Source organism: Fringilla coelebs (genome assembly GCF_963513975.1).
Source record: "Fringilla coelebs genome assembly, chromosome: 29".
Lineage (NCBI taxonomy): Eukaryota > Metazoa > Chordata > Aves > Passeriformes > Fringillidae > Fringilla > Fringilla coelebs.
Genome location: NC_140055.1, coordinates 3015223 through 3036999, shown reverse-complemented (window position 1 = coordinate 3036999; position 21777 = coordinate 3015223). Strand labels below are relative to the sequence as shown.

The window sequence follows — 21777 nt, the reverse complement described above, 5'->3', positions numbered from 1 at the left end:
TAAATTCTGTTTTACCTTGGGCTAAAATGGCATCCAAACTCCAGCTGGGCCAAAACAAAGTTACATATTTACACTTAATTTTGAGATAATAATAATTTTGGGATAATACACGTGGAAGTAACAGAGGGGGTGATCTTTGCGCTGTAATTTCTGTATTGCCCTGCGATAAAATGGCACACGGTGCATCCAAACCCCAGCTGGGCCAAAACAAAGTTACATATTTACACTTAATTTTGAGGAAATGGTATAATTCTTCGGATAATACACGTGGAAATAATAAACGGGGTGATCTGGGTGCGCTTCGCGCTCCTCTCCCCTCAGCGCCCCCGGCCCGCGCCGCCATGTCCGTCCCCATGGCAGCGGCCGGAAGTGGCCGCGCCGTCTCCATGGCAACGGGGCGGAAGCGGCGGCGCGCGGCGGGCGCGGGGCCGGAAGTGACGCCCGGCAGCCGTGGCGGCCATGTCGGCGGGCGGCGGAGCGCAGCGGGACGCGGGGGCCGCGGGCGGGTGAGGCGCGGCCGCGGCGGCTCGGGCGGCCCCGGTGCCCCGCGGAGCGGCGCCTCACGCTCCCTGTGTCTTTTCCAGGCGCCGCAGCAAGTGGGATCAGCCCGGCCCGGCGCCTAATTTCCTCCTCCCCGGCACGGCGCCGCTGCCCGGGCGGCCGTTCCCCGGTGGGGGCGGCGATGGCGGCGCCGCCGTGGCCGGGTCCGAGAGCTCCGCGGCGCCCTCGGGAGCGCTGGATGCGGCCGCGGCCGTGGCGGCGAAGATCAACGCGATGCTGATGGCCAAAGGGAAGCTGAAGCCGGCGCCCAGCACGGCGGACAAGGTGGGTGGGCGCGGGGGTGTCGCGGACATTGAGTCAGGAAATTGGCTGCCGTAAAAACGGTCGGAAATAATTTTAAAGATTTTTTTTTTCAGCGTGAATAGCTGTGAGGTCAGTCCGCTGCGAGATTTTACCAAAGCTACCTGTAGGGAGATAAAAAAAAGTTTTTTATCTCAGAATATTCTGAGTTGTAAGGATATTTCCTGAGGTGTTTTCCAGAGAGCAGAGCCGATGGAAAAACTGCTGTGTGAAACAGCTGCTTTAAAATACGGCACCAAATTATTTTTGTACCTGAAAAACTTATCAGTATGAGCTGTATATCCAACTCCTAACCAGCTTATTCAGCTTTTGCTGAGCCCTGCCCCGAGCTCGGTTGACCCTGATGAGCTCAGGCAGTCGGACTGGTGCGTTCCTCTTAAATAATCTCCGAGTTTTCTATTCTAAACCAAGTGTAACTTAAAGCTGCTTTTCCAGTTCCAGTCACAGCCCTGTCTGCTCCTCTGCCTGTCCTCAGGCTGTGCTAGAGCCAAGTTTAGAAGCTGGTTCAGGTTTCATGGAGCCACAGCGTGGTTTGGGTTGGAAGAGACCTTAGGGCACATCTTGTCCCACCCTGCCAGGGGCAGGGACACCTTCCTCTGGCCCAGGTGGCTCCTTGGGCACTGCCAGGGGTCCAGGGGCAGCCACAGCTGCTCTGGGAAATGTTTGCATGGATTTAATCCCAAAGATTGGGGAGCTCAGGAGGTTCAGGTTAGGTGCAAAGGGGATTTCTGGGCAGAGTTCTCATGGAACCAGGGAATGGTTTGGGTTGAAATAGACCCAAAAACTCACCCAGTGCCAGGGCAGGGACAGTTTCCAGCATCACAGGGTGCTCCCAGCTGTCCAGCCTGGCCCTGGGCACTGCCAGGGGCAGCCACAGCTGCTCTGGGAAATGTTTGCATGGATTTAATGCAAAATGTTCAAAGATTTGGGAGCTCAGGAGGTTCAGCTCCTCACCCCCCCCAGTTTAGGTGCAAAGGGGATTTTTGGGAGAGACAATTCTGAGCAATGTTCTCATAGAACCAGGGAATGGTTTGGGTTAAAATAGACCCAAAACCTCACCCAGTGCCAGGGCAGGGACCCTTCCACCATCCCAGCCCTGTCCACAAATCCAGTTTTTATCTGGATTATTTGGGCAGATCCAGCAGTAACTCCAATGTGCTTTCCTGTGCAATCTGTAAAGATTTTTTCAGTGTGCAATCTGTAAAGATTTTACCTTCAACAACTGAAAGGGGTGAACAGGAAGGACACTATTCTATTAATATGTACTGAAGATAAATCTTTAAATAATTAACATTATTCTATTAATGTGTGAGGATAAACTCAGTGTGTTTATTTGGGCTGTGAGGAGGCAGATCCAGCAGTAATTTCAAGGTGCTTTCCACTAACCTCTCTAAAGATTTTTGCCTTCAACAACTGAAAGAGGTGAAGAAGAAGGATGTTGTTTTATGGATATATGCTGAAGATAAATCCAGTTTTTATCTGGATTTATTTGGGCAGATCAGCAGTAACTCCAAAGTGCTTTCCTGTGCAATCTGCCAAGATTTTGCAATTTGTAAAGATTTTTTCAGTGTGCAATCTGCCTTCAACAGCTGAAAGGGGTGAAGAAGGATATTCACCCTGAGTTTGTGTGTGCTTTTTTCCCACTTTTGGAACTCTCTGTGTCTGAAGCTGCAGGCTCTGGGGAAAGGCCCAGCCACGAGCAAAAGCAAAGATGACCTCGTGGTGGCAGAGGTGGAGATCAATGACGTGCCCCTGACGTGCAGGAACCTGCTGACCAGGGGCCAGACCCAGGATGAGGTATGTCCCACACCCCGCTGTCACTGTCACATTTTCTGGAAAAATCTCTTGGCCCAGGATTTTCCTCCTGGGAAGCTGAGAAGCCTCAGAGGAAAAGGAAAGCAGTATTTATGTGATTTGCTTCTGCTGTGTTTGGCTGCTCTGGAGTGTGGTTGGGGATGGTTTATCCAGCAGGTGAATTGTTTTGGTGTATTGACCAATCCCAGCCTATTGTGTCGGGGCTCTGAGGACAGTCAGGAGTTTTCATTATTTTAGCTTTCTGTCTGTCTGTATCCTTTCTGCATTCTTGAGTATAGCATAATATGAGATGGTATGGTATGAGATATAATATGATATGGCATAATGTAATGTAATATAGTATAGTATAATATGATATGGCATAATATAATATAATGTAATGTAATATAATATAATATAATATAATATAATATAATATAATATAATATAATATAATATAATATAATATAATATAATATAATATAATATAATATAATATAATATAATATAATATAATATAATATAATATAATATAATATAGTATAATATAATATAGTATAATATAATATAGTATAATATAATATAGTATAATATAATATAGTATAATATAGTATAATATAGTATAATATAGTATAATATAGTATAATATAGTATAGTATAATATAGTATAGTATAATATAGTATAATATAATATAGTATAGTATAATATAGTATAATATAATATAGTATAATATAATATAGTATAATATAATATAGTATAATATAATATAGTATAATATAATATAGTATAATATAATATAGTATAATACAATGTAATATAATACAATGTAATATAATACAATGTAATATAATACAATGTAATATAATATATTATAATGTAGTGTAGTATAATGTAGTATAATATAATAATCATAGTATAGCATAATATAGTGTAATATTTACCATATTACACTCTACCATATTACACTCTACCACATTATATTCTAATAATATGGTAGAATATAATATAGTATAATATGTCATAATATAATATATAATGTAATATGATATAACTGCACAGTATAGCATAGTATAATATAGCATATAATATAATAAAATAATCTACCATATTTATAATCTACCATGTTATATTATATTTTACCCTATTCTATTAATATGGTATAATATAATGTAATATAATGTAATATAATGTAATATAATGTAATATAATGTAATATAATGTAATATAATGTAATATAATGTAATATAATGTAATATAATATAATATGTAGTATAGCATAGTAAAATATAGCATATAGTGTAATATAATGTGGTATAATGTAATATGGTATAAGATATGATATGATATATATAATGGGTATACAATATATAATGCATATCTTGTATGTATTGGCATATGTATTTGCATGTATGCAAAATAAAGCATATAATGTGGTATAATGTAATATGATATGATATAAGATATTATATCATATTATATAATACATAATGGGTATACAATATATAGTGTGGTATAACACAATATATAGTGTGGTATATTATATTACATTACACTACGCCATATATTATACCATATTATAACATAGTATAGCATAGAATAACATAGCATGTAATATAATGTGGTATCATATGCTCTCATATGCTACTATGTTATATAATAGAATGTGGTATAATATAATATGGTATAATAGAATAGAATATTGTATAATAGACTACAATATGGTATAATAGAATATGGTATAATAGAATATTGTATAATAGACTACAATATGGTATAATAGAATATGGTATAATAGAATAGAATATTGTATAATAGACTACAATATGGTATAATAGAATATGGTATAATATAATATAATGTAATGTAGTATAGTGTAATATGGTATAATATGGTATAATATGATATAATATGGTAATGAATTAGCCTTCTAAGAACCTGGAGTCAGGTTCCTCGTTTCCTCCCTTGGTCAGGGGACCCTCAATCCCTGACCCCAGCAGCCGGGCTGCCTTGGCAGGGAGCTCAGGGCTTGCACAACCCCAGCCACCTTTGCCCTTGTTCCTGGGCAGATGAGGGGAAAGGGACTTGCCCTGAACTCTGCTCTGGCTGATTCTTTCTAGGAAACTGGTGTTTTCAAAGGGCTTTGTTCAGTCAATTGTCCTATTTGCTTCAGTGGGTGGCTCTGGGTTCATGTTTTGGGATGCTGAGCTCTGTGCACAGAGCAGGGAGACAAACAATTCCTGCTCCAGCTGGGCACCAAGGACAAATGAGCCAAATCTCAGCCCAAGAGCAGAAACAGCGAGGGCTGGAGAGAGAAAAACAATGGGGCTTCATGGGCTGGAGCTGTAATGAGACAATTAACTCCAATGTGCTAATAGACAAAACTTGGAGCAGTGTGAGACCCCGTGGGCAGGCATGCATTCTGGAGCCCAGTTTGGTTCATCTGGGGTGTGACCCTGGGTGTCCACACCCTGGCTGGGCTCTGCTGCTGCTCCAGGTGCATCTCTTGAGACCTTTTAAAAATCCCTTCTTTATTAATTACCTCTGTTCTGGATCAGCCTTCACAAGGCATCACTTTTGACTCCAGTGCCAGCCTCTTAGCACTTCATTAATGATTTCTGGGGGTTTTTCCCTGAGCATTGTTTATGTTTTGGCATTCTGTCCGTGCCTTGTTTGGTGTTTCACTGGGTTTTGGGCTTTTTTTGCAGATCAGTCGTCTGAGTGGAGCAGCTGTGTCCACTCGAGGGAGGTTCATGACTGCAGAAGAGAAAGCCAAAGTGGGACCTGGGTTTGTATTTCTGTTTTTTTTGGAGGTTCTGCTTCTTTTCTCCCGAGCTGACAAAGTTCTGGGGTTCCTGTTTGGAACAAACAAATTTATTCTCCAATAAATTTGCCATTCTGATGGTCCTGGGCTGAAATAACCCCCCCAGCCACGACCCTGTCAGATCACACTGTGCTCAACTTCTCCCCACAGAACACTGCAACTTCCCAAGAAATACAAATTTCTTGCTGCTTTTAATTAGTGACCCATTGATGTGGGCAAGCTAATGAAATTTTTCACTGCTGTAACTTTTCTGAATCATCATCAAGTCCTGAATCAGATTTTCAGTGCAGAGCTTTTCTTCCTGAGCACTGTGATACTCGAGGAATTTGTGTTCTGATTTTTAGGGAAGATTTTCTGCATGTAATGAGTGTAATATAATTAGATTGGATCCATGATTATTGTAGTTTTAATTGAATATTTGACTTTTTCTTTCCAGAGATCGTCCTTTGTATCTTCATGTTCAGGGGCAGACACGGGAGTTGGTTGACAGTGAGTACAAAATATTCTGGTTTTTGTCTCCCTGTTTGTGATAAAGGGTTGGATTTGAGTTAGAAACACCTTGGTGGTGAGAACAGACTGATTCAAACACTGATCCTGAGATCTCTGCTCAGAAATCCCCGAGGTGCCATGCCCTGCATTCATCAGGAAATGAAAATTTTGGCTAGACTCCAAGGAAGGTGGGGGAGTGGGCAGGGCCAGCTCTTATCTCACTGATAACACACCCAGATCCATGGGAATAGGGCTGTGACAGGGACACCTCCTAAAAAAGGGACCACAGAGGTCACATCTGCTGCCACCCCTTTCCTAAATCCAGCCCAGACCTCCCTGCCACAGCTCCAGGATCCCTCTGTGATCCCCCACAAGGATGCAAACCCTGTCACAGAATATCCAAACCAACCCTGTCACATCCCAGTTTGCTGAATTAGAGTGGATTTTGTGTTCTCTCCCCCAGGAGCTGTGAACAGAATCAAGGAGATCATCACCAACGGGGTGGTGAAGGCAGCCACGGGCTCCAGCCCCACCTTCAACGGGGCCACGGTCACTGTGTACCACCAGCCAGCCCCCATGGCCCAGATCAGCCCAGCTGTGGGCCAGAAACCTCCCTTCCAGTCAGGGGTGAGTGAGTTTTAGTGAGTTTTAGTGAGTTTTAGTGAGTTTTAGTGAGTTTTAGTGAGTTTTAGTGAGTTTTAGTGAATTTTATTTTACTGAATTATTTTACTGAATTATTTTACTGAATTATTCTACTGAATTATTCTACTGAATTATTCTACTGAATTATTCTACTGAATTATTCTACTGAATTATTCTACTGAATTATTTTACTGAATTCTACTGAATTATTTTACTGAATTCTACTGAATTATTCTACTGAATTCTCCTGCATTTCATTTATCACTGCTTACAAGATTTGCCTTTCACAAAGCAGACACGTCACTAAAAAATAAATAACAAAATCAACACAAAAGGTGAAAAATCCACTGTCACAGACATGTTTTATGAAAAATCATTTCTTTAGGATTTTTTCCTGCTGAGAGGCCTCAGGAACAAAATGTAAGCAGTGATTGTCTGCTGCTGTGGGATGCAGCAGGTGGAGCTGGGATTGGTCTCATGTGGTTGTTTCTAATTAATGGCCAATCCCAGTCCAGCTGTGTCAGACTGTCTCAGTCAGTCTGAGCTTTTGTTATCATTCATTTTCTATTCTTAGCTGCCTCCTGATGAAATCCTTTCTTCTATTCTTTTAGTATAGTTTTAATATAATATAGATCATTAAATAATCAATCAGCCTTCTGAACATGGAGTCCAGATTCTCCTCTCTTCCCTCATCCTGCAATCACCATCACAAACCACCCCAAAAAATCCCCCCCACCTTGTGTTGTGCCTTTGTTACTCATTCTTTTTTAATTCTTAGCTGCTTTCTGATGAATTCCTTTCTTCTATTCTTTTAGTATAGTTATAATATTATAAATATAATAAAATAATAAATCAAGCCTTCTAAATATGGAATCCAGATTCTCCTCTCTTCCCTCATCCTGGGCCCCCTGTGATCACCATCACAAACCACCCCAAAAAATCACCCCCACCTTGTGTTGTGCCTTTGTTATTAATTCTTTTTTAATTCTTAGCCACCCTTCTGATGAAATCTTTTTTCCTATTCTTTTAGTATAGTTTTAATATAAAAAATACAGTAAAATAATGAATCAAGCCTTCTGAACATGGAGTCCAGATTCTCCTCTCTTCCTTCACCCTGTGACCCCTGCAATCACCATCACAAACCACCCCAAAAAAAATCACCCCCACCTTGTGTTGTGCCTTGGTTACTCATTCTTTTTTTATTCTTAGCCTTCTGATGAGATCCTTTCTTTTAGTACAGTTTTTAATCTATATCATAAAATAATCCATCAGCCTTCTGAACATGGAGTCAGGATTCTCCTCTCTTCCCTCATCCTGCAATCACCATCACAAACCACCCCAAAAAAATCCCCCCCACCTTGTGTTGTGAAATCTGGAGGACTAACAAGGCTGAGTCTGGAGGTTTAGACCCAGCTGACGGTGACCTCCTAAAAACAAAAGGGATGGAGAGAGCAGTCCTTGCTCCAGGAGAGCCCAGGGCTCACTGTGCCATCTGACACCGACCCCTCTGCCTGCCCTCAGCAAAATTGAAGTGAAATACTGAAATATTTCCATTTATTTGCAGATGCATTATGTGCAGGACAAGCTGTTTGTGGGGCTGGAGCATGCTGTTCCCACTTTTAACGTCAAGGAGAAGGTGGAAGGGCCTGGCTGCTCCTACCTGCAGCACATCCAGATCGAAACCGGTGCCAAAGTGTTCCTGCGCGGGAAAGGCTCGGGGTGCATCGAGCCAGCCTCGGGCAGAGAGGCCTTTGAGCCCATGTACATCTACATCAGGTGTGGGAGAGCCAGCAAACATCCCCCCAAAAATCCCATTTTTAAAAAATCCCATTTTTTAAAAAATCCCATTTTTAAAAAAATCCCATTTTTTAAAAAAATCCCATTTTTTAAAAAATCCCATTTTTTAAAAATCCCATTTTTAAAAAAATCCCATTTTTAAAAAAATCCCATTTTAAAAAAATCCCATTTAAAAAAAATCCCATTTTTTAATAATCCCATTTTTTAAAAAACCCATTTTTTAAAAAACCCCATTTTTTAAAAAACCCCATTTTTAAAAAAACCCCATTTTTTAAAAACCCCATTTTTTAAAAACCCCATTTTTTAAAAACCCCATTTTAAAAAAAACCCATTTTAAAAAAATCCCATTTTAAAAAAATCCCATTTTTTAAAAATCCCATTTTTAAAAAAATCCCATTTTAAAAAAATCCCATTTTTTAAAAATCCCATTTCAAAAATCCATTTAAAAAAATCCCTTTAAAAATCCATTCTAAAAATCCCATTTAAAAAAATCAATTTAAAAAATCCAATAAAAATCCAATCTAAAAAATCCCATTTTAAAAAATCCCATAAAATCCATTTTAAAAAAATCCCATTTTAAAAAAATCCCATTTTAAAAAAATCCCATTTTTTAAAAATCCCATTTTTTAAAAATCCATTAAAAAAGAAATCCCATTACAAATCCATTTTAAAAAATCCCATTAAAAATCCATTCTAAAATTCCATTAAAAAAAATAAATTTAAAAAATCCAATAAAAATCCATTCTAAAAAATCCCATTTTAAAAAATCCCATAAAATCCCATTTTTAAAAAATCCCATTTTTAAAAAATCCCATTTTTAAAAAATCCATTAAAAAAGAAATCCCATTACAAATCCATTTTAAAAAATCCCATTAAAAATCCATTCTAAAATTCCATTAAAAAAAATCAATTTAAAAAATCCAATAAAAATCCATTCAAAAAAATCCCATTAAAAATCCATTCTAAAAAATCCCTTTTTAAAAAATCCCATAAAAATCCATTTTAAAAAAATCCCTTTTAAAAAAAATCCCCTTTAAAAAAAATCCCTTTTAAAAAAAATCCCTTTTAAAAAATCCATTCTAAAAAATTCCTTTTTAAAAATCCATTCTAAAAAATCCCATTAAAAAAATCCCATAAAAATCAATTTTTTTAAATTCCCATTCTAAAAATCCCATTTAAAAAATCAATTTAAAAAAAAATCCCCTCAAAAATCAATTTTAAAAAAAATCCCCTCAAAAATCCATTTAAAAAAAATTCCTTTAAAAATCCATTCTAAAAAATCCCATAAAAATCAATTTTTTAAAAATCCCATTTTAAAAAAAATCCATTTTTTAAAAATCCATTTTAAAAAATCCAATTAAAAAAATCCCTTTAAAAATCCATTAAAAAAAATCCCTTTAGAAATCCATTTTAAAAAATCCCATAAAAATAAATTTTTAAAAATCCCATTAAAAATCCCATAAAAATCAATTTTAAAAATCCCATTAAAAATCCATTTTAAAAAATCCCATAAAAATCCATTTTAAAAAATCCCTTTAAAAATCCATTTAAAAAAAATCCCATTAAAAATCTATTCTAAAACATCCCTTCAAAAATCCTTTCTAAAAAATCCAATTTTAAAAAAAAAATCCCATAAAATTCCCATTTTAAAAAATCCCATTAAAAAGCCATTCTAAAAAATCCCATTTAAAAAATCCCATAAAATTCAATTTTTTTAAAAAAATCCCATTTAAAAAATATCCATTAAAAAAACCCCTATTTTTAAAAAATCCCATTTAAAAATCCATTCTAAAAATCCCATAAAAATCAATTTAGAAAAATTCCTTTAAAAATCCCATAATAATACTTTTTTTTAAATCCCATAAAAATAAATTTGAAAGAATCCCATTAAAAATCCATTGAAAAAGTCCCTTAAAAATCAAATTTTAAAAAAATCCCTTTAAAAATCCATTAAAAAAAATCCCTTTAAAAATCCATTGAAAAAAACTCCCATTAAAAATTCATTTAAAAAAATTTCATAAAAATCCATTTTAAAAATCCCATTAAACAAATCCATTCTAAAAAGTCCCATTAAAAAATCAATTTAAAAAAAATCCCATAAAAATCCATTTTAAAAAAGTCCCATAAAAATCCATTTTAAAAACATCCCATAATAATACATTTTTTAAAATCCCATTAAAAATCCATTAAAAAGACCCAAAAAATCCATTTTAAAAAATCCCATTTAAAAAAAAATTCCATTAAAAAGACCCCAAAAAATCCATTTAAAAAAATCCCATTTAAAAAAAAAAATCCCATTAAAAATCCATTAAAAAGACCCCAAAAAATCCATTTTAAAAAATCCCATTTAAAAAAAAAATCTCATTAAAAATCCATTTTTAAAAATCCAATTTAAAAATCCATTTTAAAAACTCCCATAAAAATCAATTTAAAAAAACCCATCAAAATCCATTTTAAAAAATCCCATTAAAATTTTTATTCTCATAAATTAATTTTTTTTTGGTGTATTTCTTTCAGTCACCCAAAGCCAGAAGGTTTGGCAGCTGCTAAAAAGCTCTGTGAGAACCTCTTGCAAACAGTGAGTAAATCTTGCAAAAAATGAGATTTCAGAGCCTTTGGGGATGTGCATGAAGGAATTCAGAATTATTTCAGCAAAACCCTTCGTGTGTCTGACTCGCTCCCATGATCCTCCTTGTAATTCCTGTCCAGAGGAGAAATATTTCTCAGGAAGCTGCTGAAAATATTGGAATTTTAGGGAGAAAAATCTCAGTTCCTGAGCAGAGCTGGGGGGGGGATAAGGGAATATCTGCAAACATAAATCTGATTTTTGCTCATTGCAAAAAAATTCCAGAAAATCTCTCCCATCCACAGAGAATTTTCAATTTCTCAGCTTCTCCTGTATGAATGAAAATAAAATCCTGGAGAATCTTTCAGTTCATATCATAAAATAATCAGAGATGGGCTACAAAGGCTGTTTTGAAAAATATTTGGAAGCTTTTTTGTAATAATAGTAGATTTTTAAAATAATAATATTTTTTTTTATAATAAAAATAGAGTTCTGAGGTTCTATTGAAGTAATTAATATTGAAGGAATTAATAATATTGAAGGTATTAATGTTGAAGGAATTAATAATATTGAGGGAATTGAATTAATAATATTGAGGGAATTGTATTAATAATATTGAGGGAATTGAATTAATAATATTGAGGGAATTAATATTGAGGGAATTAATAATATTGAAGGAATTAATATTGAGGGAATTGATGATATTGAAGGAATTGATGATATTGAAGGAACTGATGATATGGAAGGAATTAATAGATATGGAAGGAATTAATAGATATGGAAGGAATTAATAGATATGGAAGGAATTGATAATATTGAAGGAATTGATAATATTGAAGGAATTGATATTGAAGGAATTAATAATATTGAAGGTATTAATATAGAAGGAATTAATAATATTGAGGGAATTGAATTATTGATATTGAAGGAATTGGTATTGAGGGAATTGATAATGTTGATGGAATGGATAATATTGAGGGAATTGATAATATTGAGGGAATTGATAATATGGAGGGAATTGATAATATGGAGGGAATTGATAATATGGAGGGAATTGATAATATTGAGGGAATTAATAATATTGAAGGAATTGATGATATGGAAGGAATTAATAGATATGGAAGGAATTGATAATATTGAGGGAATTGATAATATTGAGGGAATTGATATTGAAGGAATTGATAATATGGAAGGAATTGATATTGAAGGAATTAATAATATTGAAGGTATTAATATTGAAGGAATTAATAATATTGAGGGAATTTAATTATTAATATTGAAGGAATTTATATTGAAGGAATTAATATTGTGGGAATTGATAATATGGAGGGAATTGATAATATGGAGGGAATTGATAATATGGAAGGAATTAATATTGAGGGAATTAATAATATTGAAGGAATTAATATGGAAGGAATTGATAGATATTGAAGGAATTGATAGATATTGAAGGAATTGATAGATATTGAAGGAATTGATAGATATTGAAGGAATTGATAGATATTGAAGGAATTAATGGATATTGAAGGAATTAATAATATGGAAGGAATCAATCTGCCGCTCTTTTTCCTGTCAGAGATGATCCCATGATTTTCCCAGTCCGCCCCCTCAGGGGGTGTTGTGGGTGTTGGTGGGTGTTTGTTGCACTCAGCATTCCCTCCCATGCACATGGGGAATTGAGAATTGTCAATATTTTGATTTTCTTGTCTGACCTTTCAATTCTCCGCAGGTTCACGCCGAGTACTCGCGGTTTGTGAACCAGATAACCACTGCAGTCCCCCTGGCAGGTAAAACCCCGGCACCCAGCCCCTTGTCCATGTGGGGTCCATGTGGGATTCCGTCTGGGATTCCATTTGGGATTCCATTGGGATTCCATCTGGGATTCCGTTTGGGATTCCATTTGGGATTCCATTGGGATTCCATCTGGATTCCCTTTGGGATTCCATTTGGGTTCAATTTGGGTTCCATTTGGGATTCGTTTGGGATTCCATTTGGAATCCATTTGGGATACATCTGGATTCCACTTGGGATCAATTTGGGACTCCATTTGGATTCCGTTTGGGATCCATTTGTGATTCCATTTGGGATCCATTTGTGATTCCATTTGGGATCCATTGGGATTCCATCTGGGATCCATTTGGATTTCATTTGGGATCCGTTTGGGATTCCGTTTGGGATTCCATTTGGATTCCATCTGGGATCCATCTGGATTCCACTTGGGATCAATTTGGGACTCCATTTGGGATCCATTTGGGATCCATCTGGATTCCACTTGGGATCAATTTGGGACTCCATTTGGGATCCATTGGGACTCCATTTGGGATCCATTTGGATTCCGTTTGGGATCCATTTGGGATTCCATTTGGGATTCCATTTGGGATGCATCTGGGATCCATCTGGATTCCGTTTGGGATTTCATTTGGAATCCATTTGGGTTCAATTTGGGTTCCATTTGGGATCCATTTGGGATCCATTTGGATTTCATTTGGGACTCCATTTGGGATCCATTTGGGTTTCATTTGGGACTCCATTTGGGATCCATTTGGATTCTGTTTGGGATTCCATTTGGGATCCATCTGGGATCTATTTGGATCCATCTGGATTCCATTTGGGATCCGTTTGGGATTCCATTTGGGATCCATTTGGAATCCGTCTGGATTCCTTCTGGATTCCATTTAGAATCCCTTTGGAATCCATCTGGGATCCATCTGGGATCCCTTTGGAATCCATTTTGGAGAACTGAGGCGTCCTCCTGTCCTTCTCCCTCTCCGCAGGCTTCACCCAGCCCGCCACCATCAGCAGCGTGCCGTCCCAGCCCTCCTACTACCCGTCCAACGGCTTCCAGGCGGGTTACCCGGTGGTGCCGCCGCCGCAGCCGGCGGTGCAGCCGCCGTTCGGGGTGCCGGGGCTGGTGCCCCCCGCGGCGGGGGTGCCGCTGCCCGCCGGGGTGCTGCCGGCGCTGCCCGCCGCCGCGCCGCCCGTGCCCACGCAGTACCCCATCCCGCAGGCGCCCGCCGCCGCCGCCGGACAGGTACCGCCGCTGCCTCGGGGAGGAAAGGCTCTCTGATTGTTCCTTAGGGCTTGTGCTCTTTTGTTGTGGGGTTCGTGTTGGGGTTTTTGTTTTGGGAGGGGGTTTGTGGGTTTGTTATCGTTTAGCTGGTCCATCCTTCTGAGCGTCGAAATTGTTGTGTTGGCGGCTTCCTGCCACATTCCCCTGGTTCTGTTCACCCCTGTTCTGTTCTCCATGTTCTGTTCTCCATGTTCTGTTCACCCCTGTTCTGTTCTCCATGTTCTCTTTGCCCCCCATTCCCTCTTTTCCCCCCATTCCTGTTTTTTTCCCCCCCCCCCATTCTGTTTTTTTTCCCCCATTCCTTCTTTTCCTGGTTCTGCTTTAGGCTCGGCTTGTGCCACATTCCCCAGGTTCTGTTCCCCCATTCCCTCTTTCCCCCCCTCCATTCCCTCTTTCCCCCCCTCCATTCCCTCTTTTCCCCCCCCCATTCTCTCTTTCCCCCCCCATTCTCTCTTTTCCCCCCCCATTCCCTCTTTTCCCCCCCTCATTCCCTCTTTCCCCCCCCATTCCCTCTTTCCCCCCCCATTCCCTCTTCCCCCCCCCATTCCCTCTTCCCCCCCCATTCCCTCTTTCCCCCCCCATTCCCTCTTTTCCCCCCCCATTCCCTCTTTTCCCCCCCCATTCCCTCTTTTCCCCCCCCATTCCCTCTTTTCCCCCCCCATTCTCTCTTTTCCCCCCCATTCTCTCTTTTCCCCCCCATTCTCTCTTTTCCCCCCCATTCTCTCTTTTCCCCCCCATTCCCTTTTTTTCCCCCCATTCCCTTTTTTTCCCCCCATTCCCTTTTTTTCCCCCCATTCCCTTTTTTCCCCCCCATTCCCTTTTTTTCCCCCCCATTCCCTTTTTTTCCCCCCCATTCCCTTTTTTTCCCCCCCATTCCCTTTTTTTCCCCCCCATTCCCTTTTTTTTCCCCCCCATTCCCTTTTTTTCCCCCCCATTCCCTTTTTTTCCCCCCCATTCCCTCTTTTCCCCCCATTCTATTCTTCATATTCTGCCTTTCCTATTCTTCCCTTCCCATTCTATTCCTATTATTCATGTTCTGTTCTACATTCCTGTTACAATCCACAGCTGTCCTCTGAACAGCAAGGGCATTTTCAGGGGCTGGGGGTCAGTTCAGTTCCTGAGGAGCATCCTCACACTCTGTGTGGGTGCCTGACTTTAAATTCCAGCTGGGGATCACTTTGAGGTGGGAGCACTCTCAATGAAATCTTGTTTTACCTTCTCAGTTGGGAATTTCCCTCCTCAATCTAGAGAATCTATTTGTGTGTTCTGCTCCTTTCTGCACTGAGTGAATACTTCACATGCAAATATGACATTTTCTTGTGTTTTCTCTCCGATTTGTGCCCAGCAGACTCCTCTGAGTGCTCCCTTCCTTCCTGCTGCCCCAGTAAAAACCAGCATGCCAACTGGTAGCCAGCCCCAGGTGCAGCCCCATCCCCAGGGCCAAAAGCGACGCTTCACCGAGGAGCTGCCTGATGAGAGAGAGTCAGGACTGCTGGGATACCAGGTGGAATAAAATCAGCAATTTTCCTCCCCTCAGCAGGCAGAGTTGGGTTGTTGTTAGCCCAGGGTGCTGCAGCAGTTGTGCAGAGGGCAGAGCTTGTAAAAAAAAAGCACTTTGGTGTCTCTGAGTGGATGAGCTCTGGAGCTGGGGATTAATTCCAGCTGCTTTCCACACCCTCAGCCTCCCCAGAGACGAGTGCTGCATCCAGCTCACAGACACAAACAGTGTGGGACTGCTTGGCCTAAAAAGAAATGATTTGGGGTCTTTAGGTGGGCTTTTTGAGGGAGGGAAATGTGATAACTTCTAGTTCTTCCCATTCACCTTGCAGGTTGCACTTGAGAGCATTTCAAGAAGCTTAGTTAAAAAGCTTAGTGATTTATGTAGTTAGATGACTTTAAGAAAATTAATCTTTAGTTAGTTAGATGATTTTAAGAAATAATTTTTAGGTAGTAAGGTGATTTTAAGAAAAAATAATTTTGAGTTCTTCCCATTTGCACGTGAGCAAAGGGAGTGTCTGTGAATGTTTCTCTGATGTAAGTGATTCTCTGACAGGCAGAGCACTTAATAAAAGCTTTGCCTGGAGGCAGTAAGGAACTACCTGTGTGTTGGAGCTGATGTTAGAATCTCAGGCAGGTTCCTGTGGCATGAGATCTGTTCCTTGCTCAGAATTATCTGGCTGAGGAGCTGAAAGGGAGCAGCTCTTTATTGTCCTGAACTGCTGACAGGGTGGATGGAGTAGGTGCTGAGGAGTTTGCCAGAGTGCTCTTCACACCTCTCTCCCACCACTCAGAGATTTTTAGGAGAAAACTGCCCTCACATATTTTTAGGACAAAACTGCCCTCAGATATTTTTAGGAGAAAACTGCTCTCAGATATTTTAGGAGAAAACTGCTCTCAGATATTTTTAGGAGAAAACTGCTCTCAGATACTTTAAGGAGAAAACTGCCCTGAGATATTTTTGGGACAAAACTGCCCTCAGATACTTTAAGGAGAAAACTGCTCTCAGATATTTTTGGGAGAAAACTGCTCTCAGATATTTTAGGAGAAAACTGCCCTCAGATATTTTTAGGAGAAAACTGCCCTCAGACACTTTTAGGAGAAAGCATTTTGTGTAGCTTAGAGATCCCTTCTGCTAGTTGTCTCGGAAAGGTTGGGTTTCCTGACAGTATCATTAAGGAGCTGTAGCTTTTGTTGTAGTGGTAGATTTGCTAATGCCGTGTGTTTTTCTGCTCATAGCATGGACCCATTCATATGACTAATTTAGGTACAGGCTTCTCCAGTCAGAGCGAAATCGAGGGAGCCGCGGCGAAGGCAGCGAGTTCCTCAGGCAAGGAGAGAGAGAGGGACAGGTGAGCCAGAACCAGGGCAGGTGCTGCTGCAAAGATTGTTTCTGAGAGGGGGATCCTCTTCTCCTCGGGGATTTGGGGATTTGTTGGTTGTGGGAGGGTTTTTTTGTAGATGTGGTTCCTGTTCTCCTCTGGGATTTAGGCATTGCTTGGTTGTGGGAGGGTTTTTTCACAGATGTGGTTCCTAGTCTTTTCAGGGATTTAGGGATTTTTTGGTTGTTGGTGGTTTTTTTAACAGATATGGTTCGTGTTCTCTTCAGGGATTTCAGGATTTTTTGGTTGTGGGAGGGTTTTTTCACAGATGTGGTTTGTGTTCTCTTCAGGGATTTCAGGATTTTTTGGTTGTGGGAGGGTTTTTTCACAGATGTGGTTCCCAGTCTTTTCAGGGATTTAGGGATTTTTTGGTTGTGGGAGGGTTTTTTCACAGATGTGGTTCCTATCCTCTTCAGGGATTTGGGGATTTTTTGGTTGTGGCAGGGTTTTTTCACAGATGTGGTTCATGTTCTCCTCAGGGATTTGGGGATATTTTGGTTGTGGGTGGGTTTCTTTTGTATTTTGGGTCGGGTTTTTTTAAGGAGAAGGGATGCAAGGATTGCCTTTTGATGGTCCAGAATGAAAATTGCTTCATTTCCACTGGTGCCTGAGGCTCTGTGTGGATCTGGTGTTTGCACCGGCACAGAGCCCCGAGGGCCAACGCTCGTCACTGGGCTGGGGCACTGAGCTGGGGGGGACGCAGGGGACACGGCCAGCCAGTGCCTCAGCCCTCCAGTTGTCCTTCCATCATCCCTGCATCCATCATCCATCCATCATCCATCCATCCATCATCCATCCATCCATCCATCATCCCTCCATCCATCCATCATCCATCCATCCATCCATCCATCCATCATCCATCCATCCATCCATCCATCATCCATCCATCATCCATCCATCATCCATCCATCATCCATCCATCATCCATCCATCATCCATCCATCATCCATCCATCCATCCTCCATCCATCCATCCATCCTCCATCCATCCTCCATCCATCCATCCATCCATCCATCCATCCATCATCCATCCATCCATCCATCCATCCCTCCATCCAATCCCTTCCTGTCCCAGTGAGGCTGTTGGCAGAGGACAGGCCTTGCAGAGCTCCAGGTCAGGGCCATCAGTCACTGGAAGAGTCAAGGAATTTAAAGTTCAACTCCTCAGCCCAAGATCTGAGTTAGGAATTTTATTTTTTATTACTTTTGCCTCAGTTTGGGTTGATGGCTCCACGTTGGGGCCACCAGTCACTGCCTGAGTCAGGGAATTAAAAATTCACCTCCTCACGCCAAGGTCTGAGTTAGGAATTGGATTTTTGTTACTTTTGACTCTTACCTTGCTTTTAAGAAGAAAAAAAATCTTGTTTTAAACAGGCAGTTGATGCCTCCACCAGCTTTTCCTGTCACTGGAATGAAATCAGAATCGGAAGAAAGAAAAGGTGCGGGGTCTTTGCCAGGCAACCATGGTGAGTGCAGTGGCTCACAGAGCCTTGCAAGTCCGGTTCCCTTCCCCAAACACCCTTCTCAGTGCAGTTCCCTTCCCCAAACATCCTTCTTAGTCACTTTCCTTCCCCAAACACCCCTCTGAGTCCACTTTCCTTCCCCAAACACCCCTCTGAGTGCAGTTCCCTTCCCCAAAGACCCTTCTAAATCCACTTTCCTTCCCCAAACACCCTTCTGAGTCCATTTTCTTTCCCCAAACATCCCTCTGAGTGCAGTTTCCTTCCCCAAACACCCTTCTAAATCCACTTTCCTTCTAACTCCACTTTCCTTCCCCAAATCCACTTTCCTTCTAAATCCACTTTCCTTCTAACTCCACTTTCCTTCCCCAAATCCACTTTCCTTCTAAATCCACTTTCCTTCCCCACACACCCTTTTAAATCCACTTTCCTTCCCCAAACACCCTTTTAAATCCACTTTCCTTCCCCAAACACCCCTCTGAGTCCACTTTCCTTCCCCAAAGACCCTTCTAACTCCACTTTCCTTCCCCAAACACCCTTTTAAATCCACTTTCCTTCCCCAAACATCCTTCTAACTCCACTTTCCTTCCCCACACACCTTCTAACTCCACTTTCCTTCCCCAAACACCCTTCCAAGTCCACTTTACTTCCCCAAACACCCCTCTGAGTCCACTTTCCCTCCCCACACACCTTCTAAATCCACTTTCCTTCCCCAAACATCCTTCTAAATCCACTTTCCTTCTAACTCCACTTTCCTTCCCCAAATCCACTTTCCTTCTAAATCCACTTTCCTTCCCCAAACACCCTTCTAAGTCACTTTCCTTCCCCACACACCCTTCTGAGTGCAGTTCCCTTCCCCACACACCTTCTAAATCCACTTTCCTTCCCCAAACACCCTTTTAAATCCACTTTCCTTCCCCAAACATCCTTCTAAATCCACTTTCCTTCCCCACACACCCTTCTCAGTGCAGTTTCCTCTCCCAAATGTTGCTGGTTTTAACACTTCCCTCAGCTGGTGGGGTTTTTTTTGGCTGTTGTGTGTTGAAGTGCAAAGCAGGTGACGTTGCACTGCTCTAAAATCGCTGGTGCTCGCTGTGGTTACACACACAGGTTGCTTCTCAAAGCTTTAATTAATATCTGTATGAAATGAGGGGAGTTTAATTAAGTGAGGGATTAAACACAGAGAGATTTGGCCCATCAGGCAGCACAGAACGTGGTGGGGTTGTTTTGTGGCTTTGCATTGTTACACACACAGATTTTCTCAAAGCTTTAATTAATATCTGTATGAAATTAGGGGAGTTTAATTAAGTGGGGGATTAAACACAGGGAGATTTGACCCATCAGCAGCACAGAATTTGGTGGGGTTGTTCTGTGGCTTTGCCTTGTGAGCAGCTCCCGAGGCAGGTGGGGGAATCCTGCTCAGCTGGGGATTTTTACACATTTCTGGTGCTGCCAGGATTTCATCTTTCCTGCCCCTCAGATTTGCAGTTGTTGAACTCTCAGCCCTGCAGGGACATCACCCAGCCTGCTCCACCCCAGTCCTTCTGCAGCCTTGCTCTCCTGTTAGCTTCCTTTTGAACAAAATTTCTGCTTTTCTTGACGTGTTGATCTCTTTAAGGGTGAAGTTGCCCTCCCTGAGAGCCATTTGCTAACTTGACCTTTTCTGTGTGTTTCTTTCTTGTTTCTCTGTTCTCTTACATGGTTCTGATGGATCACATGGCTGTTGCTGCTGCTGTTTCCTGTGGCCTTCGACCTTGGATGACCTTTGTGACCTCAAAATGGTGTCCAACTAACAATTTACAATTAACATCTTTTTTTTTATTATTATTAACTCGTTTTGGGGCGTTTTATCTCTTTTTTTATTTGTTTTATTTTTATTTTTTTCCTTCTTGGGGGGTGGGGCTGGGGGTCTTGTTTTGTCTTCCCCTCCTAGATCATCAAGCCAAGAAGATGAAAACTGCAGAGAAGGGCTTTGGGTTAGTGGCCTATGCTGGAGATTCTTCAGATGAAGAGGAGGAACACGGTGCCCATAAAAACGCAAGTACTTTTTCACAGGGCTGGAGTTTGGGGTACCAGTACCCATCCTCACAACAGAGAGCAAAACAGCAGATGCCTTTCTGGATGGCACCATAAAAAAAAAACAAAACAAACTGCACAAGAGTTTTCATTCATCTGGTTTTTCCCCCCTCTAGCAATAATTGCATGTATATTCCAGAATGAACTTGGCAAAGAGAAGAGTTGTTTTTACATTTGCAGAAGCCAATTTTCCCCTCAGAAGGGCTCCGTTGTTTTTTTTAAAAAAAAAAAATCTTCATTTTTGGCAGTGTATTTGTCAATTTTAAAAAGGAATATTTGGAGTAGCATCCTGAGTGGACTGGTCCCTTGTGCAAGGGAGAGCTGGAAAGAGGAACCAGGGAAGCCTCTTGGGCCGTGCTTTGTTTCTCCCAGATGATTTAAAGGGAAGAGTCAGTGACACTGACATCACTCTGCATTTTTGGGGTGCTCCTGCTGTCAGCCCCAGTGATCTGCTGGTGACTCAGCCTCAATTTTGGAGAAGGAACATCCACAGCCATGAAAACCTTGAGCATCACCTTTGGAAAACTTTGTTTTTATTTCAGACAGACATCTCCTGTAACTCAGCTTGGTTTTATTTTTCAAATGTGATTTTACCAATCCCACCTGCTGGGCTGGGGGATGCTCAGGTTTTTGGATAGGTCCATTGTGCTCCAGGTGGATTTGGCACTGGTGCTGAATTGTTGGACTCCAGCTCAGCAGGAATTCCTTTCCCAGAGGCTCACCCCCAACTCCTGCCTCACTCACCAGAAGGTTCCACGCTGGTTTCCCAAAGGGCAGCAGCTCCTGCCTCACCTGCAGAACCTGGGAATGAGTTTTTGGACCGATGTTTTTGGACACAAACTGCACTGGGGGCTGAGTGGGGTGGGCTGGTGCAGTCAGAACTCCTGCACGGAGCGGTGACACTGGGATGGTGACACGGGGACTGCTCCAAGGCACCTCTGGGGACAGGAGCTGTGTCACTGCTGCAGCCAGGGCTGCCTCACCTGTACAAACCTCGGCTTTCCCACCTGTTGTAAATAATTAGAACCATACTTTCATTATAAATAAATGTATAAATATTCTGCTTCCTGCTGCTGCTGCTGCTTTGGGTGGGGTTTGGAGCCTGTGAGAGGGGTGGGGGGAATGTGGGGCTGGGGGAGCCCTCGGGGATGGGAGGGGGTCTGGGGTTGGGGGTCCCCAAGGATCGGGGGTCCCCAAGGATCGGGGGATCCCCGAGGTTTGGAGCCTGTGATAAAGGTGGGGGGGGAGGCAGGGCTGGGGGAGCCCTCGGGGATGGAGAGGGTCCGGGGTTGGGGGTCCCCAAGGATCGAGGGTCCCCAAGG

At 41.2% G+C, this 21777-nt stretch overlaps 1 protein-coding gene across 7 annotated transcripts; it reads left to right on the top strand.

Moving 5' to 3' along the window:
* Window positions 1–444: 444 nt before the first annotated feature.
* Window positions 445–21514, top strand: KHDC4 (KH domain containing 4, pre-mRNA splicing factor). 7 transcript variants are annotated; one of them, XR_014616818.1, is made up of 14 exons: window positions 445–506; window positions 585–825; window positions 2530–2658; window positions 5362–5441; window positions 5914–5966; window positions 6430–6593; window positions 8173–8384; window positions 10923–10983; window positions 12701–12758; window positions 13746–14002; window positions 15387–15545; window positions 16806–16890; window positions 18294–18385; window positions 20313–20370. XR_014616818.1 is itself a non-coding variant. In XM_084223034.1 (14 exons), the coding sequence occupies exons 1-14, from the start codon at window positions 460–462 to the stop codon at window positions 20510–20512; spliced, it is 1860 nt and encodes a 619-aa protein (XP_084079160.1). In that variant the 5' UTR covers window positions 445–459; the 3' UTR covers window positions 20513–21514. The 7 variants fall into 7 exon arrangements, 6 of the variants coding, with proteins under 6 accessions (XP_084079160.1, XP_084079159.1, XP_084079158.1 ...); XM_084223034.1 differs by having other exon boundaries at window positions 2536–2658; window positions 16778–16890; window positions 20313–21514; XM_084223033.1 differs by having other exon boundaries at window positions 15390–15545; window positions 16778–16890; window positions 20313–21514.
* The last annotated feature ends 263 nt before the right edge of the window (window positions 21515–21777 follow it).